At 44.3% G+C, this 24,397-nt stretch overlaps 1 protein-coding gene across 6 annotated transcripts in view; it reads right to left on the bottom strand.

Annotated features, from left to right (window-relative positions):
• The window catches only part of LOC126535858 (cGMP-dependent 3',5'-cyclic phosphodiesterase-like), a 206,528-nt gene that overhangs the window by 22,048 nt on the left and 160,083 nt on the right, over positions 1-24,397 (bottom strand). The window contains exons 2-13 of one of the 6 annotated variants that reach the window (XM_055073503.2): positions 22,082-22,157; positions 11,434-11,480; positions 10,664-10,678; positions 10,412-10,476; positions 10,268-10,320; positions 10,106-10,180; positions 8,998-9,039; positions 8,844-8,912; positions 7,052-7,185; positions 6,043-6,154; positions 5,817-5,856; positions 455-518 (exon numbers count right to left, since the gene is read on the bottom strand). In XM_055073503.2, the coding sequence (XP_054929478.1) occupies positions 455-518; positions 5,817-5,856; positions 6,043-6,154; positions 7,052-7,185; positions 8,844-8,912; positions 8,998-9,039; positions 10,106-10,180; positions 10,268-10,320; positions 10,412-10,476; positions 10,664-10,678; positions 11,434-11,450 (686 nt within the window). In that variant the 5' untranslated portion in view covers positions 11,451-11,480; positions 22,082-22,157. Of the gene's footprint in view, positions 1-454; positions 519-5,816; positions 5,857-6,042; positions 6,155-7,051; positions 7,186-8,843; positions 8,913-8,997; positions 9,040-10,105; positions 10,181-10,267; positions 10,321-10,411; positions 10,477-10,663; positions 10,679-11,433; positions 11,481-11,831; positions 11,930-13,406; positions 13,514-22,081; positions 22,158-24,397 lie in introns of those variants that run through there. The other 5 variants (XM_050182699.3, XM_050182700.2, XM_055073504.2 and 2 more) reach the window with 5 other exon arrangements.

A 24,397-nucleotide genomic window follows, 5' to 3' on the forward strand; every position in this document is an offset into this window, starting at 1 on the left:
ATGATGAACACAACATACAGATAGAAAGTTCAGCAAGTTCGTTAGGATAATGCCACCAATAATAAGTCACTGTTCCCTAACATTTGCTCAGATGTTTGGGTTTAACTGAGGCTGTCGTACCCATGTTGGCTGTTAATGCTTGCGCACATGTATGTCCTAGGTCTACTTCACATGAACCCAACTTAACAAACAAAACTCATGTTGAATTTTTTCATGTACTGTGCGTACCTCGTTGTCATGCTGTATAGTACATATATATATATTCACAATACCATAAAACATGAAGAATGATTGACCTAAGTAGTACTACTGACACCAGTGTCTGAAGAACTGATGGATGTGTGATAAAATGAAGGTTCAATGATGATAAGCTCAGTTTACTCTCATTCCTAAAACTGTGTCTTGTTCTAGTCACACAATATCAAATTCAGTAACGTAAAAGTGCGCACAATACCTTTCTGCCTTGGTGAGCTTGCGGGCATCGGCCATAATTTCCCTCAGCAGGACTGTGACATCATCTGCACAAAAGAAATGCCATAATATACTCAAATTTCAAGGAAGCAACAGTTACATGGCTTTAGTAACATCACAGTCCTTTAAACTTTTCTACTGGTCACGAAACTTCAGGGCAAATTTGCTAGAGGGACAGCAGTTGTCACTAGGGTTGCCACTGCAGTTGAGCAGGCACTGCTGACCAATGCTATAGAGCAAGTGATTGAAACGAAGAAAATTTCATTTGAATGGTGTGAAAGTAAGGTAAACTTCATTTACAAAGGAAAAGATGATAAGGATAAAACAAGCTCGCACAGACCAGTTACAGTGGCGTCAATGAGACATAGAATGGCAATGCAAGCCATAAAGTTACAGCTGTCGAAGTAGGTGGAGAAAAATTATATAGTATTGGGAGAACTGCAGAATGGGTTCAGACCAGGCAGATGCATAAAGCATAATATGTTTGTACTAACTTAGTCCACATATATTTCAATCACTCAGAATAGACCTTTATGAGTAGCATTTCTAGGCATTAAGGGAGCCTACGACGACATAGACAGGTAATTGTTATGTAATATTCTTAAGCATGCAGGCGCAGATGACGATTTCGTGGAGCTCCTGAGGGAGATGTACTGTATAGAGACAATAGTGTACATGTTGTATTGGAAGGGTGGAAATGTGATGAAGTAGTGGATATCCACCAAGGACTGAAGCAAGGATGTCCTCTGTCTCCACTGTTTTTCATGTCTTATGCTAATGGGGTCCTGAGCCACTCTTCGTGCTCGGCGAAAAAACAGTCTGTGGATAGCGTACGCTGCTGTGAACATCTCAACCAAATTTTGCAGTTGTGCGTGGCACGTGGAGCTCGCAAACAGAGCGCAAAGTTACCTTTTTCTCAAGCACTTTTCAGCAGAAGACTGCTCCTCACTCTTTTCTAGATGCTTTATTTAATAATATAGCAGATTCCCAAATTCGGCTGCTACTGGGCAATAGTTGACAACAACCAAGAAGGGTGTTTGGATCAGTGTGCTTCTTCCTACTGTTACTGTGTATATATATTGATGCTGTTTAATAAACAGGCTGAAGTGAGCAAAAATGTGGTTTCAAATTTTAATAATAATTATGTACTTACAGAAAAATCTGACTATCATCTGCTCACGCTTAGCCGTGGCCACCTGCAAAGGAATTATTAAACTTTGGCCACTTTGCTTATCGGTGTTGTAGCCGTGGAGTCTAACTTAGACTAGTTTTGAACACTCGACTAGCCTCAAACCATGCAAAACTTTAGGTCAGACCACACACACCCTTGCCAGCACGCGCTCACTCCTGTATGCTCCCGGTTAGACACCTTGGTAGACTTCCCTTCCTACAGTTATTAACAGCACTTAGAAATGCACAAGTTGGATGTGGCTGTTATGCATCGGTCAAGCTGGTGTAGGACAAAGCCAGTCTGCACCATGTGGCAAGGACAGACTGGAGCATATGAGCACGAGCGCGCACTCAAGCCCCATCATGCACAAAGCAAACGCTGCACATATGTGCTACAGTTGCACGTAGCTGAAGTCTTCTACGTAGCATAGATACTGCGGTCCACTGACTCAGTGCACTATGGCTCGCTGAGGACAATCGCATTTGATGTTTATGTGTGATGCTTCATAGGTGTCAAAATCAGAAGTAGTGGCGTCTGACGTAATAGTTATGCGGAAACCCGCAAGGCGGGGAGAAGTAATTAATGTAATTGCCACGAGTGGGCAGATGTCTCTTTTTCCCATCGTTAGTGGCGTCTACGTGAACATCCAAAATCAAATCTGAACCACGTGCCACAGTAAAGTTCAGTAAGTGGAGCGTTGTGGGAACTCCCCGCTATGACGTAGCCTTCGCAGTGCAAATCACTGAAAAAGGAATGGAAGCACCGCACAGGGGACGTTTGATTGCCAATAGCTCCACTTCTGCTGAACATATTAAACTACTTTTCATGGCAAAGTATTTATCAAATAGCCTTTTCCAAATTCAAATGCATTTGTCAACGTCGCTAAAAAGTGGTATAGGGCTCCTATAAGAGCATAGAGAGACAACTAGAATATCTGTGGCAATGCAGCAACAGATTTAGGCCTTACGTTTAGCGCAGTGAAATCGGGAATTATGATCTTTAATGAAGAAACGAGCAAATAGTTAGTATTAATTTAACAGCAAGTCATACCCATAGTCAAGCATTATAAATATTTGGGCATACACATACACAAAGGAACGACTTACTCAAGCACCCACCAAAATAATCTGTAAATAATGGGAAGTGGAATGCAGCCATAATGAAATACAGAGCACTTTGGGGCTAAAATTAACATGAGGTGGTGCAAGGAAACTGGAAAAGGGTAATTGCCCCGTGCCAACATTCGCAAATGCCATTCTGTGCTTAACATCGGATATCTTGTTGGGGTTGGAAGTTGACCGAAGATTGGCAGGCCAGTTGGCTTTGGGAGCCCACGGTAGAACCAAAAATGAGGCAGTGCAGGGTGACATGGGCTGGACCGCAGTTAAAGTCGGAGAAGCGCAGAGAAAAAATTAGACTCAGGAACATGGATGAAAATAAGTGGGCAGCTGAAGTGCACAAGTATCCATCCTCAAAAAGCATGGACACAGAATGGAGGAAGAGGCGAAGAAAATTGGTAACCAAGTACAGGGTAATTGAAATTGTACTTAGACAGCCAGGAGTCATCAAAAAATGAGTGAGAGAAACAGAGACAGTAAATTGGATGCAAAGAACGGAAACAAATAAAGACCGTGGGAATTTACAAGAATGGGAAGAATGAAATTTGAAGGGAAAATCTGTACAATAAGTCAAAGAGCAATTTGCTTTTGAGGCTCGAGCTGGTTGCCTAAGAGAAAAACATACTCGAGCAAATATTCGCAACAAGATGAGGCATCTGTCTGCTGAAGCAAAACCTGGAGACTACTCAGCACGTCCTAATGGAATGTGAAGGTATTCCGCTCAGCGAGACCTGTAGGTAACATACACCTTTGAGAAGCACTTGGATTTTAAGTGGATGGAAGCATCAACAGTAAGCAGTTGAGATAAGCAAGAGATTTTTAGGGTACTGGTGGAAAAAAAGCAGGGAAGAGATTGATAGGACCGGATCCATTGCAGGGTAGGTAGCGGCACAAGGTAGATATGGAAGTTTTAAAGATGAGAAAAAAGATTAAGGAGATGTATACAAAATGCAAGAATGAAAAACATGCATAGCATACCTTATTAACTCAAGCAGGCTAGGTGACTATCTGTCACCGCCCCATTCCAAAGGGGATGCCAATAAATAGTCATCATTCTAATGATACAATCGCTAGTGTTGTCAGGTTTGCTTTGGTGATTTCGAATAGTTTAGATGTGGCCTGATCGCACTAGGCTAACACAACATCAATAGTGTACCAAATTCCTGAGACAGCTCTGTTGTGCTGACGACCATGTCGGCAGGAGTGGAGTCATCGGCAGACAAGTCAGACAATTTTGTGGCTACACTGCACAACACAGCGGTCCCCCGTGCTGACGCGGCTTTCGTGGAATTAATGCAGCAGATTTTCTCACGTGCTGCTCACTTTTTTTCTCATTCTCAACAAGATATTTAGCAAATTCGTGGCAAGGAGCTGTTAGAGTGCGCACAACTTTTCGTGTTTGAATACCAATTTATCCAAGTGGTGCATTTGTTCACACCGGAACACACGACCACAGTTGGTTGTTCACTTCAAACACCGTGTAAACTACGCAGTGCAGGCATGAAGTAACGATGAAATATTGCAAGACATCTGATTTGCAAATATGAGCACTGTCGCATCACACTAGCTGAGACGAACTGCATGATATGAGTGTCCGGTGACTTCAGGGGCCCCTTGAATAGGGTGACTGGGAGATGGGGAACTGTTATTGATAGCTGGTTTTCAATATTTTTTTTAGAACTCTTCATTGTGCATGTAGTAGGCTCAATGAAGTATTGTTAAAGGAAACTCTGCACATATAAGTGCTTGGTTAGAGAGCGCGTAGCTTTCTTTGAAAGTGTCAATGCCTGATATACTCACGTAACTGAGCAAGGCACGCTGCAGTGTTGTGGGGGCTGTCACTTGTTGCCCATTTGGTCAGTAAAAGTACCAAAGTATCGTGACCAGTAAAAGCACCAAAGGTAACACACATGCTGATTTAAAGGGAACCATAAGGAATCAAAAGGAATCATAAGATTTTGCAATATTTTAAGTATTCATGTACAAAACTTTGTTACAATTTACGACCATGAAATTAAACTTCACTCTGGAATGTTATATACAAATGAGCAGTGGTTTCGTATATCAACTCGGCATACTAACTATAAGGCTGTGATGCTGCAAGGCAAACACATAAGCATGGAAAGTTACTGCAATGCCCAAGAAATACTATGATGCAGCCTTTTCTTCTGCATCAAAGTGATCAACAAGGCATCAATTCCCAAAGACCCACAACCAATGGAAAGGCTTAGGGCAGATTTAGTGGTGTGGCCACAATAGCACTTCTAGTGTTTCCATTACATCCCTGTAGCTGAGTAATAAGCTCCCACTATAGGTCAAATGATGTATCACATGTGACTTATTTTTATAGCTATTATAACTTATATATTTATCTAATCCTAATTGGATTTCTATGCCTTTCAGACTCACTGCTTGACTTTTTTGAATTCACAGACTGTGTGAACCCTTTTTATTCATTGTCAAAAAAGACATAGTACATTTTGGTGACTCTTGTGTTAGCACAACATTCCATTACTTTAGGTCCCAGTGTTGTTACAATTACTTTAGCATAGCAGCAAGCAGTGGTGTAGCTAGCTAGGTCGTCTGGCACCCGGGGCTCATAGGTCTTCTGTCACCCCCCCCCCCCCCCCCGTTTGTAGTCGAGGAAGGCAAGAATATAGACAATTTCCGGTGCCTTCAGACGTATATGACACCCCCCCCCCCCCTCCCCTTTTTGCTACCCCACTGGCAGCAAGTTTCTCTCCTATAATTAATTTAGCTACGAGCACAGCACTTGACTTGTTCTGTTCATGATAAAAAAAAATCCTTCATAGTGTAAAAAACTGAAACTAGGCCAACCACAATAAACCGAAAGTTTTTAACGAAAAGAGAGGATGCCTAGATTCCCACATGGAAACCTTATTCACAAATGCACTCTGCCTTATGCCACATTGCCACTTTGCAAGCCTTCAGAATATTTCACAGGCTGGCAGCATTACACACGCAGGTTAGTTTGCAGCAGCAAAGATCACCCCTATTGTGGTTATTACAATAATAAAAGAAATTATGAGACTCACCAAGGTGTGTGAAGAGGTTCTTTGCCACCGACAGGAGCGACTGTGAGGGAATCGAAAGCGAGCAAGTCCTGAGAGAAGTGCACTATGTCCGTCGTCATAAGCAAGAGGCAGTGTAATGCAGGGAGACCATACAACAATGAATGCAAGCAGGCGTCCTCCTCACAAAGCAATAAACATGTTAAACATGTTACACAGCAGCAGCAGAGGGAAGTCACAGCGACAATACCTGGCACTCTTCCCTGAGCCTACGTTCCTCCTCGTACGCAGTTGTCTTGAGAAGGCAGGGTGTGATGCACTGAAAGCACTCACGCACCACAGCTTCATCACGTTTCGTGAAGCTGCAAAAGACAGAGGAAGGACGACGACAATGAATCGGAAGTTTTCGCAGTATTGTGGCACCGATTAGTTTCTCTAATGAAGTATATGGAGATAATGAGTACATGAGCCAGCAATGTGACTTATTGTAAACAATGGCAACACAGGAAGAAGTGCACAGGTGTTAATATTAATACAGTGTAACCTTGTTATAATCAAGTAAAACACGTTGTTGGGCTGGTTGGTGCATTGGAGTAAGAAAAAAACAGAAGAGAGACTCACATAGGAAACATACATGAAGACAGGAAAGAGGCTGAACAACCAACTGCCAACCGTTAGTAGTCCAGCCTCTTTCCTGTGTTCTTTTGTTTCCTGTGTACGTCTTTCTTTTCTTTTCTTAATGTTATAATCAAGTTGCATCTGACACAAAAATGCATTTATTATATCTGGCAGTTGTTTTAAGCATATGATGTTACATATATGCTACATGAGGATATCAGTAAGAAGCATTTTAGATAGGCTTTGATATATCCAATAGTTTTTTACATTCATGATCGCTGAATCGAAGTTAGATTGTGCTGCCTTCAAACACACTTCTGGTCTCACAGTAAAGCATACTCAATGTTAATTCATCACTTCAAATTTGACACATGCTTGTAATGGAGTAACATTACACATGTAAGAAGTCCCGTTTAACTGCTTGCAGAGGCTTCAAAGAGAGCAAGAGAACTGCTTATGCTAAGGATTACAGTAATAGCTTGGAAAGGTGACAGCTTCAAATGCCAAGGAACTTACAGGTCACAAAGATGGACACATAAGCATAAGATAACCATTAAGAAATGACACATGGAAAGGGAAGATCCAAGTATTGTCTAACGACATACAACCTAGACTCACAGCAGGTTATGAGGAGCACTTACTCCTTGCCATTAGTCTTGTTGACCACACAGGGCAGCATGACCACACGGTCAGTGTACTTTGGGTGCAGCACAGGCACACAGAGCAGCGAGTGTAGCACAGAGCCTATCAAGCGACTAACTTCCTCTCGGTGGTCCTGTGCAGTAAAAGAAAAAAGAAACAGAAATGCAGGAATGTTCGACTTCGTAACGAGCTCAAGCAAACACTATTCTCAGACATTTCAAACCAGATATCTCCCATAGTGGCACACAAAGGTTCCTGCCAAGAGAGTTTTTCTCAAGCTGTTATGTCTGCTTTCCTGCAGAGCAGGTCAGCCTCAATGCATCATGAGCTAATGTGTTTTTGCAAGGTAGATATTAATGTATTTTGTATGATGATGCAACTGGCAACTGTAAAGTGCTAGTATGGTCGGTCAACACAAGTGTTCAACAGTGGTAGAATAAGGGACACCCCTGGAGCCAGTGTTTCGACAAGGATACTGATGAAGGCAGTGCGGTCATTGAAACGTTGGCTACAGCAAAATTTCTTGTTCGAACTCTAGCTGTATTGATTACTTCAAGCCTCCATCTTCCAGTGAACCTATGTCTTTAATGGCACTTTGCCTTTCCTTGAATAACTGCCATTATTCCACTAAGAGAGCAAAAAGGAGAAGAAAACTGGGGGATAAGGGACAGCATTTATGAGAAAACCTAAGCAGAAGTAGAACAAAAAAGGAAGAAGCCCAAGTCCAGTGCAAACATTCTGGCAAGAAAACTTGTGTTTGAGAAGAGAAGTTGTCTTCATCAAAAATACGAAAGTAGCAGCCTAGCTTCAATGTTTCAACCAGAGGAACTATTTTGTCAAGAAAACATAAACCAAGACTCTCGTCAAAATGTTTACCTTGAATAGAAGCCACTTTCCTATACCTAGTTCCTCTTAAAGTCATCTTAAAACATGGAGAAAGGCTTTACATATACAGGGTGGTTCAACTATCATGCACCAAGAATTAAAGATATGCGAATGCCACGTAGCTGGACAGAACCAAGGTAATGTTTGCTCTCGCTTGGAGATACTCAGATTATTTTTTGCATTCTGCCTAATTACATAATTAGTCTTAATCAACTTCTCAAATATTATAATTAGATTAAAGGTGTTAATGAAAAAATTGTAGAGTAACATGAAAAACTCCCGATTCAGCTTTCTGTTGCTCAGTACTTGCTATATAAAACTGTTTTTTCGAGTGTGAAAGAAGCCACAAATATACGCAAAATGGCCACGCAACTGGGCGCTCCAGGCACTCTACGTGTATTCGTGGGCTTCTTTCATGCTTGGAAAAACATTTATGTAGCACATATTGAGCAACAGAAATCTGTATCTGGAGTTTTTCATGTCGCTCTACAATTTTTTACTTTAGATTTTTCATATAATTATATTTGAGTTGATTCATTAATGAAAATTAGTTATGTAATTAGGCAGAATGCAAAAAATAATCTGAGTATCTCCAAGCGACGGCAAACAACATTACCTTGGTTCTGTCCAGCTACGTGGCATGTGCATATTTCTAAATGTTGGCGCATTGTAGTTGGGACACCCTGTATAATAGATCTGATGTGTCACAATGAAGGGATTGAATGGTGCAGCATTATGAATAAATTTTTCACTTGTCTGACATTAAAACAATGTGTGCAAACATTAATGCATGCAGACATTAAAACAATGCAAGCTGAAACACTGTCATCACTGATTTATGGTAGGAGACACATAATGTAAGTCTTCAAACATGAGGAGGCACTGTATGATGTCGATTACACATACGTGATGTATGTCATCCAAAGAGATGGGCCGCCGTTCAGACAATGCACAGCTGAAGCTATTGCTTGAGACCTACAAAATATGGCAAAGTAGACACTAATCATTAATTGCTCTATTAGAAGACATAATGACCTTTGGTAATATGCGATGGACTCACCAAAAGCTTGGCTGGCTCTTCTAGCACTCTTTCACCAACTACCTGTAAAGGTGAAGGTTGAGAATTCAGCAATGGCAGAGCACAGCAACAAAAAAATATTTTGCAAACCTATTGAACTCCTATTCAATAGATGAACTAAAAGGGTCGCTTTTATTACAGTTTCTTTTCAGGTATGTAAGCAAATTTGAGAACAGCCACTCTCACGAACACACACATTTTTACAAAGTGTTGTGCTAAGTATTACATTAAAAAAATTTCATTCCTTGAACAGAGAGCTACCTAATTATAGAAAACTTAGCATGCAATGCATTAAAAATAACCCTATAACTTGCAGCAAGAAATATAAAGATAACCAAGGCATCAAAATTTAGTCAAGTAAGCACCACATAAAGCGAACAGATACTGAAGCCAGGGAAAGCATAGCAGGAATGGGCATTTCTTTAAATATAAAGTGTCAGTTGATATCACAGGATGGCTATATTTACATTTGCTATTGTGGTAATGAAAGTGGATAACTTGGAGTAACTGGAAGCCAATCCCACAATTTCCCCATGATGAATGTGGTGCTCTAGAAATTGAACTACTGCAGTTTCTGTCCCTCCATCTACTCTTTTTGATAGTTCTTTATGTATATCCTAACCTTGGGAGATTATTACCTGCCCTCACCATCGGCCATGGCAGTGAAGGCAGAACGTCTACTAAACTGCAGAGGTCACACGGCCGCAGGAGTTCCTTGGTTTTCAAATCAGGCTACTCACCAATAAACATTCGCATGTTATCTAAGGAATCTATCTGGACTACTGGGGGTCCTCGCTATAAGACATGTTTGCATGCATGCGTGCACATGCATGCATGCAAACAATTCTCTCCATTTTGGAAGCTTAAAGGTATCAGGATGAACACAGATGGAAACTTCCAAGAATTTCAACTAAAGTTGGTTGTAATGCACTAAACCGCGTATTCTGCTTGTTCATAGATTAATTCTACTACCTACACATGGACATTACACAATGTATTGCACACCTGTCGGCTGTATAAGAGCACATTTGGTAGTCACTCGTCTTGAATAATATCAGATAAACAAGTTCTGCTCAAGGGCATGACGTACCTTACATGTCAATTCATCTTGATCATCAGATATCAAAAGAATGAAAGCATTTTCACACTGTGTTGTTCTTTGCAACTGGAATGCCCAAAACAGGAATTGAAATCAGCACAAGTGGATAAACTCGGAACACTGCTTTAAAAGATTGTGCACCATGATACTTACATATTCAATGACTTTGACATGAATTTCTGATGTTAGAGGGTCATATAAGCTAGCTGACAAAGAAACAGAAAAAGAGATGGCCCATTGCAGTGCAGTTTTTCACAAAGAAGCAGTAACTACTGATTACTACAGTAGACAACATACCACACAACTGAATTAACCCCTGGGGATCCGACTGCATTCCTTTGAATGTCGGCCACCGCTGTTTTCTAAAAAGAAGCAGCAGATTCAGCTGTTAAGTCCAAATGTTTCGCACACAAATGACAACAAATGCAGGATGAATGGCAATGGCCGATTGCAAGAAGTGATGCAAGGCAAAGAGGCAAGATGATGCTGTTAAAGGCATCACACATAATGGACAAGAAGAATGGAGCAATTCCATTTGCAAAATCTTACTTTTTTCGCAGAATTCTAGCATTTGAAGAAGCCACACGGAAAGGCAGCCACGCAAAGAAAAAAAAGAGAAATTGGAGGAGAAATTGTGGGTGTTAAGGACTCCAAATCCACATACGTGTGCACTGGAGAAACGACAGCACGCACACAACAGCGAGTCAGGCGACACACATGCCAGGCTCACAAGACATGGGCGCAAACGTGAAACTGACGAAGACGCGTGGTTATGCGTTAGCGGCGCTATCGACGGTGCGTGTAAGCCCGTGGAAGCAAGCTGCACAAGGTCATGCTAGCGCGAGCGCCGTCAAAGCGTTCTTAAAAGCACATGCTACAGATCACGATCAGCAGATAGTACTGTTATTTCAGGTTAGAAAATCACGATGCGGATAGAGCGTGGACGTAACATACGTTTTGTGTGTTCGGGTGTGTAAGTGCCGATTTCAACAGGACGATGCGAGACGTCTAAACGAGCAGTTTCATGCAGAGAAAGTGACATATATGCCAAGGTAGACGGCAACGCGTTGTGCAAAATTGTCGATACGAATGCACATCACTATGTAAGCGAGTTCGGCGCGACTACGTTTGGGAATGGGAAGTGCGCCGCACGTGTAAGCCTTGATGTCGTAACACGACGTGTAACGTCACTTTCACGTAACGCCGGCTTGCTGACACGCACACACAACGTAAGTTAACCGTGACAAAGAAACCAAAGAAAAACGCGAGTAGGACAAGCGTGCAACGGCTCAGTGACTGTTGGTACTAAACTAACTTACCCAAATATGGAGCCCATTTAACTGCAATTGTTTATTGGACAGCATCACTTTGGAAGAGAAACGAATCGGCAATAAGTTGAGCGCCTGGACGACACAAATAAATGCTGGGGTTTCTGCTCCTACGTCTCGCGGAACATCATGTGCTCCCAGCAAACACCCGTCAGCGCACAAGAAACCTGTTTACCAGCAGTAATGATTATCCCGTTAACTATGCTGAACAGTCAGCGTATTATCGTGTCTGTTGCAAGATCATCTGAGTGTCCTTAGTTTAATGAATCAATTTGCGCTGCGAGCCGACTAGGCTTAAGTGAACATCGGACAGCCACACACATGTGGCCGCTCATCTTAGGGACCTTAGCAAAACTAATTCAGTGGGATCACGATGTGTTCGCTTTTACCGAATACGATGAACTCATGATGGACGGCACTAGCCACATAGCACAGCAACCACAACACGCGACACTTGCTACTCTGCTTCGGTGCCAGCCGTAGCAGAATACTTTACGAAAGGGGGAGGGACTACTGAAAAATTGATTTCATTCGCAACCGCTAGGAGCGCTTTCAGGTTCTGGTTTCGGTTTGTTCACTGATGGGTCAGCTTCGTGAGCGAAGTCATGTAAAATATGAATTTCCGCAACTAGATCATGCAAAAGTAGTTGTAAAACTAAGGGTTGTTTTGTGTTTAAGAACCACAGCAAAAAAATATATGCTCACTGTTGAACGTGCTTACTTTAGCGAGAGGTGATTCGCTCGGAGTCAGTTATCATATCAGTTCCGAAGAAACGATGTCGCGCAACGTTTGAAAATGCTTTCTGCGGAATGCGCAAAACCGATGAAAGTGATGTCGAAGTAGTATGAGCGCCGGAAAGGATGCGGCACAGCCAGTCAGCAGCCAACGCGGCAGACACGGTTCCGACCTCCTTTCCCTCTTCTACAAGACGAAAAAAAAAAACGAAATCTAAAACGAAACAAAAACCGCGCGCCCGCCACCAACTGCGCGCTTCACTTTACGTGCCGGCGAAGTAGGCGAACTGAAATTGCAGGGTTGTGCGCGCGGCACAGCGGCTTCCTTTTTAGCAGCCCACGACCTGTCGGCCTATGGTGTGACCGTGTGACGTCACTGTCAAGGACAGAAAACCCCAGGCAGGCAGCTATTGAACTTGTGCCAGGCGCCAGAGAGAGAGGTGTTTTTCCGAGCAGATAGGCGTGCGGCCTGCGCGCGATCTTGCCGACAAAAAATCGCACGCGCGTATAGACGAGTCATTTCGTGGCGGGGCGTGCGCGGCGGAAGCGCGCCGGGGTGTCCCCGTCGCCTGACCGCCTGTGTGACTCCACGAAAAATAATGGTCACAATAATGGGGCGCGCAGCTGCGCGGCGCGGATGAGAGGATGATGCGCATTTCGAAACAGGCGGCGCGTGCCCTAGATAAGCGAAACGGTTTTCTCTAGACCGGCGCCTGGGCATATGATGCGTAGAACTCAAGAAAGCTCGACTATGCTCGGTGTGCTAGCTTTCCGAGAAGCGAGTTGACAGCGAAACGCGCTCCTTTGCCACTGCTTCTAGACACAGCGAACTTCGAAAATGAAGCCATCTGTAGGCACCACAGAAAGGGCGTTATAAGAAGAAAACCAAAGAACTGCTTCTACTTTCAACTTGATAGCGTAAAAACGTGAGTGTTCCTTGATTTAACTCGAATTTGTTGATTTAGGTCTCCAATACTTTGAAAGAAGAGTGCACAGAACCAGTATATGAGAACAGGGACACGTCTCTGAAACAGTCAGGCGCAAGGGAAAGAAAAGCTTGCGGACGAATGAAAGTTATAGGCACAGCAGAAGCGTGTTAGCCACGCAGAACGAGTTTTAACACGGAGTGAAAGCCATCAGCAGATGTGACATGCGAGGTGACACGAATGAGGAGAAAAGAGAAAAACGAAACGAGAGATGCGTGCCGGATGCGGCCGCGCGATACTCACAAATAACGGTAGAAAGCCCGGCAGTGGATCTGCTGCTTTGTTGAGTATCCCATGTTGCCTGAATGAAACGCACTTCAACTCTGACTCGCCAGGCGGCAGGGACGATAGTTTTATTTTTTACTCCAGGCGCGCGTGACGGGCTCCGAATGGAGGAGGGCTCTACGTTCTCTCTCTCTCTCCTCCCTGAGGAGGAGGACTTGCCGCGCTGCCATTTGCCGGCCGCGCTGCTCCAACCGCGTCTCGACGACCTGAACGCAAACAAAAGAACACAAAGAGAGCAACGGAAGCGTGCCAGTGCCGGCGTCGTCTCGTCGGCGTGACAAAGCCCGGCGGGATAGCCCGTCCTGTTTGCTGCCCGTGCCGTACGATGGCGCCACAGTTGGTTGGGGCCTTTCGTAAACGCGTTCGCGCTCGCTGCCCGTGTTATGATCAGAGATAGACATCAACGCACTGGAGAGTTCGCCATTCAGCATGTGCATATCTGTGGGCAGGGGTTCCGGAACCGATCCAGGCAGGAGGAGGAGGAGGAGAGGGGGGAGAGCAGCAATAAATACGTTTAGTGATATTCTCAGCTTTTCCGCAGTACGCGAATGTCTCCTCTTTCTGTAAAGCCCCGCTTTCAGGCAACGCCTTGAAGAGCCTCTGGAATTATCAAATATTTTCTTTCTTATGATTTCCTCATTGACGTTTCACAAGCTGTGTGGTTGGATGGCTATCCATAGCTGGATGTTTTCCATTGCTTTTATGCAGTAAATTTTTTAATGATGATACGCGATTGTAGGACATCGTGGGGCCGCATTGTTGTCGGGCAAGGAAGACCACCCGCGTGAAGCTTGCGGTGCTGGCGTTACAATGGAAGCCTTGTTAGCTGCGGAAACCTTATTAGCTTGCAGTGCACTGTTGCAGTTTTTAGATAAACTACTTCCGTGTCTTCTTGGTACGCTGCAATTAAGCGTTAAAGTCGCGCAATGTTTATAAAGGACAAAAGAAGGTACGGCACTCCCGCTCCTGTTCTCCTTCTGTTCCACGTAGTTTTAATGGTGAGATATATGCAAACTCACTACGGCGAGATTATCATCATCGTCGTCGTCGTTATTATTATTATTATTGTTATTATTACTATTATTATCATTATTATTATTATCTATGGAAACATACAAGCACACAAAGGAAACAGGGAGGGAGCAAGCTGACATCTGCCAACGAGAAGGGCACAACTATAGAGGCTAGAAGAACCTTTCTAGCCTCTATAGCACAACGCCTGCCTGCTCTTTCGGAAGGAGGGAATTAAAAGAGGAGAAGAGGAGGAGAAGATAATAAACAAAGAAATAAACGAATGGTCCACGTAGTTTTAAGGGTCACATATATGCATACTCACTACGGCGAGATGCAGTCGATGGCAGCGATAGTCCATGGATTATTATTATTGTTATTATTTTATTATGATTATTATTATTATATTATTATTTATAATGCTAATTTTCATGATCTCGATAGATTTCCCAACTCGCTGTCATCGTTCTTTTCCGAGCTTTGCGTTGTTATGTCATAGTTTCACAATTGTTCATCTGCCCTTCTCCTCCCCCTTTTTTTGCGTGTACCTTGCGCTTTGTTGTATGCACACTCTTTTCAAACTTGCTCTATTTATTCATTGTTTTCTTATTTATATTCCCCTGCAGTTCCTTGTTTGTTTGTTAACGTATGCGTGCGCCAGCACTCAGACCTTAGGGTTGTTCGTAGGTACGGTATACAGATGATTTATTTATTTATTTATTTATTTATTTATTTATTTATTTATTTATTTATTTATTTATTTATTTATTTATTTATTATAGGTTCGTTCTACTGCTATATAGTACTCATTCCTCTGTGTGTCGGCAAAACGTACCATAGAGCGCGCGCGTCCACCGCCATGCATTGCGCTTTGTGGTTTAAAGCGGCATAATTGATGCCATGGGCGCTCGGTTTATTCGTATGCTCTGCTTTGTCTTCCGGCTGCGCACAGTTCAGCAGGCTCCACAACGACAAAAACATTCGTGAGCAGTAACGTCCGACGGGCAGTCGCGGATGTGTGGCCGCGCCCGCTCTTGAATGTATGCTGTCCTCCTTTCCACTGAGGACCGTTCTCCAACTTTAAAGCCTCTTCCGCGCACCCGAACTTAATTTGCAAACAACAAAGCCGGCTTGAATAGACCGTGGAGGTCGCACTTGGGGAGGGGGCAGAGCTGTGGCAGTGCTGGAGGCAGCGCTTTCGGGTAACCTGGTTAGGTTACCCGATATATGAAAGGTTACGACGGACGCGGCGAGCGCGAGAAAGAGACAGCAAGAGCTGACAAGGGGAAAGGAAGAGGGGTGCGCTCCGGGACAGATCCGGGGTAGGCCGAGAATGCGGGGCGAGCCCCGCGGAAATGATGCACCCTACGTTGTTTGTCTGGGAAGCGGTCCAAACTCACGGCTTTGCTCCCTAGTGGAGCTTGAAAGGTGTGCCACTGAGCGAACGAGCGTGCCTGCGTGCGTGCGCGAGTGTGTGTATGTGTGTGTTTGGGTTGTGTATGTGAAGGACGCAGAAGCACGTGCAGAGAAAATAACCGTCTCTGCATCGAAGAGGCCTTGGGCTCAGCGTGCGCTCAAAACAGGCGGGGTTTGAAGAAGACAAATGGAGAGAGAGCTAGATACGAGAAGAAAGGTGAGAGGGGGGTGTGGCATAAAGAAGAGAAAGCGGCGGCGGCATTACGACATGTGCACGCGATTTCGTCAGCCGGAAGGCAGGCGCCACTTCTCCTTCGAGCCAAGAAAGGGGAAGGAGAGGGGACGCACGCCCTGTCCTATATGAGCCTCGCTGGTCGCTCTGTTCTCGCGCCTGTAGACGTTTTCTTTTCACTAACATTCTCATTTTCTCGCCACTTCTTTTCCTTGCAACTGTTTCGTTACTTCGTTGCTAACTCTATACCTTCTCGTAATTTTCTTAGCCCTGCGAGCAAGTGTTACTCTGTACGGTAACGCGCCTTCCTAAGCGCGGTTCCTGTTGCTGCTTTAGTTTCTTTCTATCATCATCATCGTCGTCGTCGTCGTCGTCGTCGTACGATTTTATGTCTGCTGCAGGATGAAAGCTTCTTTCTCCCGCATATCTCGAATGACCCTTCTCTTGCGTAAGCTATACACCACCCTATGCCAGCAAGCTTCCCTAATTTAATCACACCACGTAGTTCTCTACCATCCTCGACTTCGCTTCCCTTCTCTTGGCACCTATTCTGCAACTCTAATAAACCACCGGTTACCTGCGCTACGCATCACGTGTCTGGCTCAGTTACGTCTATTCTTAATGTCAACTAGAATATCGACTGCTCCAGTTTGCTGTCTAACCCACACCGCGGTCTTCCTGTTTTTTTAACGTTACGCTTATCATTTACCGTTCCATTGCTCTTTGCGGGCTCCTCAACAAGTTTCTTTGTTAACCTCTAAATTTCTGCCCGTTTGTTAATACCGGTACATTGCAATGATTGTTCACTTTCGTTTCAAGTATAGCTAGCGAGCTACGGTTCATGACATGGTTGGTAACGTCAGCCGTATGGGCGCTCCAACACATTCTTATTGTTCTGTGTACTTACTTCTCCTGACCCAAGTCCCCAGAATTCTCTGGCACAGATTCCAGAGGTCATATTTCAGTCACAATTTATCGTTGATTTTCTAGGCTATGAACATTACCTTACCACTTCTGCATATTAATCTTCAAACCTATTCGTAGACGCTGTCGTCTAAGGTCCTCAATCTTCATTTATTTTTTGCAAGTCATATCCGGCATTGCTGAACGCAACAACCTCATTTGCAAACTACAGGTTGTTGAGACGTTCCTAATCGATCCCCATATACCTAATCCCTCCCAGTCTAACACCCTAAATACGTACATCTTCCCAGAATGCAGTTGATAACACAGGAGATGCTGTGCCTCCTTGCCTGACCGTTTCTTAACCGGTAAACGGTTCTTCTTATCTTCCCCTCAACACTCGCTTCGGTTTTCATTGCACATATTCGCTGCAACTTCTACTTGACTTCTTACTGCTGCGATGCTCTTCCAGATTGTTTAATTTAGCTGTGTACCCTAATTCTGTGCGGCGTTCCTCCCCACCCGTGTTGACCTCTTTGTCTGAGCCTTCCTTCGCGTCGTAGCGCGCGACCTTCGCTTCGCTGCGGATGCATTGTTCCGGCGTTCCCGCGCATCGCGCGCGCGCGGCAGTGGGCGCCTTCGAGGAGGTTGCCTTGGCACAAAGCGAACAGCTCGGCGACGACGCCGTCCGCCCTGCAGGTGTGCGCCTCAGTGGACCGGAGGGCTTGAAAACAAGCGTTGCGACACCGATGTTCCGTCATCTACGCAACCTGTTCTGAAATGCCGCATTTAGAATTGCAATATGCACAGTGGTAGAGATCCCCGTGGAAAAGAAACTAGAGCGTGCTCGAGAGAAAAAGAAAGTCTGTGTCGGCATGAGTTTCTATTTTTCCCTCTGGAACTGCCAGAAAATACGAACGCGAGGTTAGCTAGAGAAACATAAGGCATTGTACTGGTATCTAACAAAAATTGACTCGGTAGCGTATGAAGTGTCGCTGGTTAGTAAATGTACGTCACAGAGAAGCCTGCGGTGGCCCGAAAAAGAAAAAGAACCGAGCGTTTGCAACCGGCTGTGTGATGCTAATGTGCGTCACAATGTCCCACATAATGGCTTCACTTGTTAGTTTCTGTTACAGGAGATGTGACGCTTACGCAGGCTGTGCGCAGTAATACGAGAGTGAACAGTTGTGCACATTTAGAATGCTTTCTTCGGCTAGCATACAAAAGGAGGTATGTGTTTCGGTACCACATATACGGGGGCGATCTCAACTAAGACGTCCGCGCGATGACGTTCTTGGGGCAACCTCGTGACACTTCGAGTGAATCACTCTAAAAGAGCACAACGTGCTATTTTAATGTTTCCCAACAGCTTAAGTATGTCCCGTGAAAGCTCTGACAATGCTGCACAAGCTAACCGTGAAACTCCTCTGCACTGAAGAAAACAGTCAGCAGTCGACAAAAAACAGAAAACAGCGATGTGAAAGAAGTCAACATGCTAATATGATGTTCTTCAAGCATATTTTTGCTTTTTTGGGGGGAAACATTATCAATGCTAATTTATGATGATAATAACGTAAGACAAATTATGTAAGAAGTAAAACTGCAAGAAGCGAGTGCTTCGCTAAATTTTCCTTTGCTCCACTGCGGCAATTGCAGGGAAATTGGCACGCGACTCAGGAACAGCGTTTGACGAGCTACCTTCTCTTTAAGCTTTCCCTGATGACTCAGATGCGTAGCAGTGATGACGTAACTTCTGCTACAGCTAATGCCAGAAAGCTCGTCGCAGAGCTAGTCGTAAAATTTTTCCAAGCTGGTAATGATGACATTAAGTTGCTTTTACTTGAAGAAACACATATTCACACGACCATTTGCCCAAATATTTCTAAGTTCGGTGAGGCATTAGATGTATACAATACCGGTCATGACAGTTTTGGGAACGCGAAACCAGAGGGAACATAGCATGTCACTCCTTGGTTCAGTCCAAGATAAACGTCGCTCCTGACAGACGCAGCGCCTAGGATGTCAGCCGTTCAAAAACATACTTTTATTACATGGCAAGTGACAAGGCAGCAGCCTGGCTGTCGGCCTACAAACTAGGGCTCAAAGGTTCCAAAGCCAAGGTAACGGCAGCTGTTTATATCAAGGTCTGCGGGCAAGAAGAGTGGCGGCTCATAAGCCCGACAGAAGAAAGCTCTGTGCGGGGCTGTCACAGTCGCGGCACTAATGTAGCACAGATAATTAATAATAAGCACCAACAAGAATACATCGGTGCACTAATGTCCGCGAGGATGCTTTCTCGAGAGTTCTCGAAAGGCTCGCTCATTTCTCGCGGCGACACTGTACAGTGATCGCACGCGCTATCGAGCATCATCGTCGTCATCGTCATCATCTGTCAACCACTGTAGAACTAAGGCCTAATTAAAGCTAAAATTAACCCCTTACGTAATGCCCCTTTTGTTAGAAGTCTTTAAAGTAATAAAATTAACTGAATAATGCCTAACTAAGGCCGAACTAAAATACCCTTCCCCCCTCTCCATCATCCATACTGCGGATTGATCGCTTCAGAAGACGTTCTATTGATGATGCATTGCTGTGTAGAAGGCAGGACGGTGACGTTATTTTTTACGCGTCCTATATAGGCTGGCTGTTCTGGGCGATCACCGTCGATCCTCGCCTTTTTTTCCGTTTACCAAACGCACAAACACCAACCACGCTGTATACCCACCTGATATCGCTGCACCTTCAAGAATTGAGAAGCACGTTCTGTGGTTCCGTGCGACTAACACGACGCGTCTCGCAGCCTCGGGCCGGGTGAGAGACAAGCGCAGCGAGAGAAACGCTGACTTTAATGGTTTTCATTTTTCGGAAACTTGCGACCGATCGCACGGGCACCCTTGCTATATTGGATTCTGGTCATCTTTAAAATAATGTACAGGTGCGTGCAAAGGTAACATAAACGCAAACCGCAATCGGGCATCAGTTGACGAAACAGTCGCTATCAATTGTAGGCTATACAGTCAAACGTCCGACGAAGGTGTTCGGTGAGAAATATTGACACGTTTGCAAACTGTTGCAAACATGTATACGCCAAAATCGAAGAGTATGGGGGAGTCGTACGCGTCATTTTTGCACACGAGAATAGGCAAATGTTGACCCAAATTTCGCGTTATTAAAACAATAAAACGTTCTTTGAAGACGCATTTGCAACGAATTTATATATGGCATATGCACCGGGAATAAACAAGGATTCACTCCGACATGAGGTTTTATAACGTCGTTGTCCTCTATTTGCAAGCAGTTAGGCTCGTCAGGAATCTCACTTGTAGGTAAATTAAAAGTCCTGTTATACTTTTGTTTTAGAGACAACCGGGCCTGTCATCATTTATTATTTTTTTCTTCTCTTTTCCCAACTTTGCATCTTTCGCTAAAGCACGTGATCGTGGTTGCTGCGCATGTGGCTGTGCGAACAAGTGACAAAAATGAAAAAAAAAAGTAAGAAAAGGACAAGCTCTGCCATCTGCATCCTTGCTTTTCTTTAAGCACGTTATCATTGGGATTTGCGAAGCGAACAGGGCAAGCATTCACAGCGCCAGAAGGTTTCGGTATACTGTTCTTTAAGTTTAATAAGTTTAATAACATTTGGTGTACTTTCTATTTTCTACAAGAAAGCCCACAACAACCATTCTCAGTTCTATTCTTTTTTTTTCACCGGCCAGAGTACTTACACGAAAGCTTGCCCGTTTTCTCAGTAATATCTACAGCATTTTTGGCCCCGAGCATGTCGTACTGTGTTTCCCTGTTAGATCACCTTCTATATATATATATATATATGTATATATATATATATATATATATATATATATATATATATATATATATATATATATATATATATATATATATATATATATATATATATATATATATATATATATATATATATATATATATATATATATATATATATATATATACACATATAACCGGTTTATAGGCGTCGTGTGCTCCTAAATGTAAGTTTCGGAAGCTCAATTAGACCACTGTTACAGATGCCGATAGAACCTGCAAGAAGCCACGACCTATTGTGGCGTATTCTAGTATATTGCATTTTGTCCGCGTTTGATTGTATGTTGATGACACACACAGCAGGCCTAAGGTGGACCGTGCCTTCACGAGGCGGGGTCACATCATTTCTTTTAAACGTAAACGCAAGATTTCTAGAGATGCGCGTATTCCGCTCGACTGCAAGCAGCCAACCTACGCCACGCTGACACGTTGGCGCTTTCGACTTAACCGAGCTTGCATTCAGTCTTTTTTACCTTCTTCGTGTCGTCATCGCAACTGTGGTGATTACGCACCATCGTGACGTCATCAACATCATCTTCGACAATATATCCACGGGCCACAAATAGCGGCCACTGACAAGGTAATTAACAGAATGTAAAGTGGCTCCCTGCGCTCTGCCATTTTAACCAACACCGTTATACTCTCCTTGCCATTTTAACGCTCGATTTTACAACCTTACAGACTCCGCGTCCTGCCCGCATTGTACTTACATTTAAGTTGTGATCTTTACTTAACTGTCTGTATAGCTAATAGCTTTCGGTACTACCATCCACCTCTTGCACATATAGTGTATTACCACGCTACGAAACTAGACATCTTCTGCAGTATAAAGCGCGACAATCTAGCTTGGGCTATAGAAAAAGAGTAAGCGTTGGCCCTCAAGTCCTGTGCGCGGAAATAAAACAAAATGCTAGTTGAAGGCGGGAATACGGCTCAGTATTGTTGTGTATATCGCATGCAATACAGATGCGACACGCGACCCCCAACGAGGCAGCTGGCGAAGCTATACGTACAGCGCTTACACTGGTCGCTGCAGTGGCAGCACATTGACGCATGAAAAAAACAGACATTGTGTTTCCGTGCGAATCGAGTGTACGAAAGACTCACGGATTTATAGAAAAACATGTTTCCCTCGTCTAAGAAGAGATCAGCTCGTGTTCAAAAAGGTCGGTTCATCGAACCGGGACCTTTCAACGCGCACAAATAGTGGAAGCTTGAGACTTACCATAGAAAGGAAAAACAGACGAGGAGCATGTCCCTGCTAGGCAGTTATCGCGGGGAGTGTTTACCCACGGCTGCTTCTGCAACGGAAGAAAAAAAAAGTGTGTCATGGCGCATTCAACGTTAGGAGCGGACGCACATATGTCGTGACTCGGCGTTGCAACCGGTTCAAGGATAGTCTTATCATCATGTGTGATTTGATTTTTTTAAAGAAAAAGAGCAGAAAGAAATAAAGGACTGTAAAAAAAAAGGCGAGGTGAAAGCGGGAGGCTGAAGGGGGTACGATGGGGGGTTGGCGAGGGGTGAATAGGAAGCAGGTTAAAGTTACAGGAGCTCGGCGGCCCACCAATACATAATCAGTAACTATCGATTTTGTTGTCTGTTTCACCGGAGGAGCGACAAGTTGAAGATTAGATAGATAGATAGATAGATAGATAGATAGATAGATAGATAGATAGATAGATAGATAGATAGATAGATAGATAGATAGATAGATAGATAGATAGATAGATAGATAGATAGATAGATAGATAGATAGATAGATAGATAGATAGATAGATTATAAATCTTGAGAAGCTAAAGAAGTTTCGAGGTATCCCCATCTAAAATGTGCAGTGAAATCGATTAGCGCTTTACTTTGCTTCTTCACGCTGAATCCGAGGCAAGCTATCTGGAAAAATGAGAAGTGGAACGGCGGAACGGACTTATTAGTGCACTCCACTTATTAGCATGGAGAAGTAGAGTGCGTGTTTCAGTGCAGTCATTATGCTGAGCTATAATTAAGACATCCGCCAAGCACTGCTATCCTATAGCGTGTAATTTGCAGCTGCGCGTGCCTACGATCTGCCGGCGCCCTTTTTGTAGCAGGACGCGCCAGAATAGTGGTAGAATGTGTATTTTATCATATATTAAAAAGCTCATCTCTAATTCACCTAATACAAATGACAATGCGCTTTTGGCAAAGCGCCTCGTTCCCAAAATGAGGCTCTTGCACTTTAAGAAGCAGCAGTTCGGCAAATGATGACTCAGAATGTTATCTACTAAACTGAACAAAAAACGAATTCAGGGACCGAGATGTCCGGTTAGAACAACTAAAAACCAAGTGAATAAGGCTCGGACAAATGAACCGAAATAATAACACCACTGGCACAACGGCGACGCCTGTTTTGAGATGAGTTACAAAATATTCAGATAACAAGAAGATGCTAGCTAATGTTGTGTAGCTAACAAGCAGGAAAATGGCACAGTTTTATACGATCCGCTCGCGCAGTTTTAGAGCGAATTGATATATCTTCGGCTCCTTCGCTCGTTTTCATGGCGGTTGGACTTTCACCGCCGATACAAAGACGCCGATACAAAAGGGCACGCGCTCTGGCATTGTTATGTAAGTCATACACACAGGCACGTACCCAAGGGGGGGCCCGGGGGGGCCCGGGCCCCCCCGGGCCCCCCTCCCCGAAATTAAGCGGCATACCCCCCCCCCCTCCCCCTATCCGCCCAAGGCACCGCTCACACACATTCCTAAAGCTTTCACAAATCAATCTACTCGGCGGTCAACACTCTGCTGCATTTTACAGCGAAAGCAGTGTATGACTAAGTTCCGTAGTCTTTTTCGGCGTCCGTTAACAGAAAAAATCATGTTGTGGGCCGAGCCTGGTGATAGTGCAAAAAGGGTCCAAGATTAATGGCACATACCCCTGTGGACTCGGGAACCTTTAATGCGCCCTTCGGAATCTTCGGGATGGGCCCACATATGCGGAGTTCTTAATGCCTGCTTCACCTCCACCGCGGGTCGGCCCGGTATTGCAATATCTTCGGGATCGGCCTACGTATGGGGAGTTAATGCCTGTTTCACCTCCACCACGGGCTGGCCCGGCATTACACTACCTTCGGGGTGGACCCATGTGTGGAGAGCGCTTAACGCCTGCTTCACCCCCGCCGCGAGTGGGCCCGGTATTGCAATATCACCGGGATCGGCCTACGTATGGAGAGTTCTTAATGCCTGCTTCACCTCCACCGTGGGTCGACCAGGCATTGCACTTCGGTATGGACCCACGTGTGGGGAGCGCTTAACGCCTGCTTCACCCCCGCCGCGGGTGGGCCCGGTATTTGAATATATTCGGGATCGGCCTACGTATGGGGAGTTCTTAAAGCCTGCTTCACTCAGCCGCGGGTCGGCCCGATATTGCACTATATTCAGCCGACCGGCAGCGGATGTGAAACACTTTGCTTTTCGTTTGAGAGCTTTGACTGTTGTCAGCTTTCGCTGCCATTCCATCTTCACGGAGTGGAATAGTTGTCAATTTTTTCACTCCTTTTG

Source organism: Dermacentor andersoni, chromosome 4, assembly GCF_023375885.2.
Source record: "Dermacentor andersoni chromosome 4, qqDerAnde1_hic_scaffold, whole genome shotgun sequence".
In the NCBI taxonomy this organism is placed as follows: Eukaryota; Metazoa; Arthropoda; class Arachnida; order Ixodida; family Ixodidae; genus Dermacentor; species Dermacentor andersoni.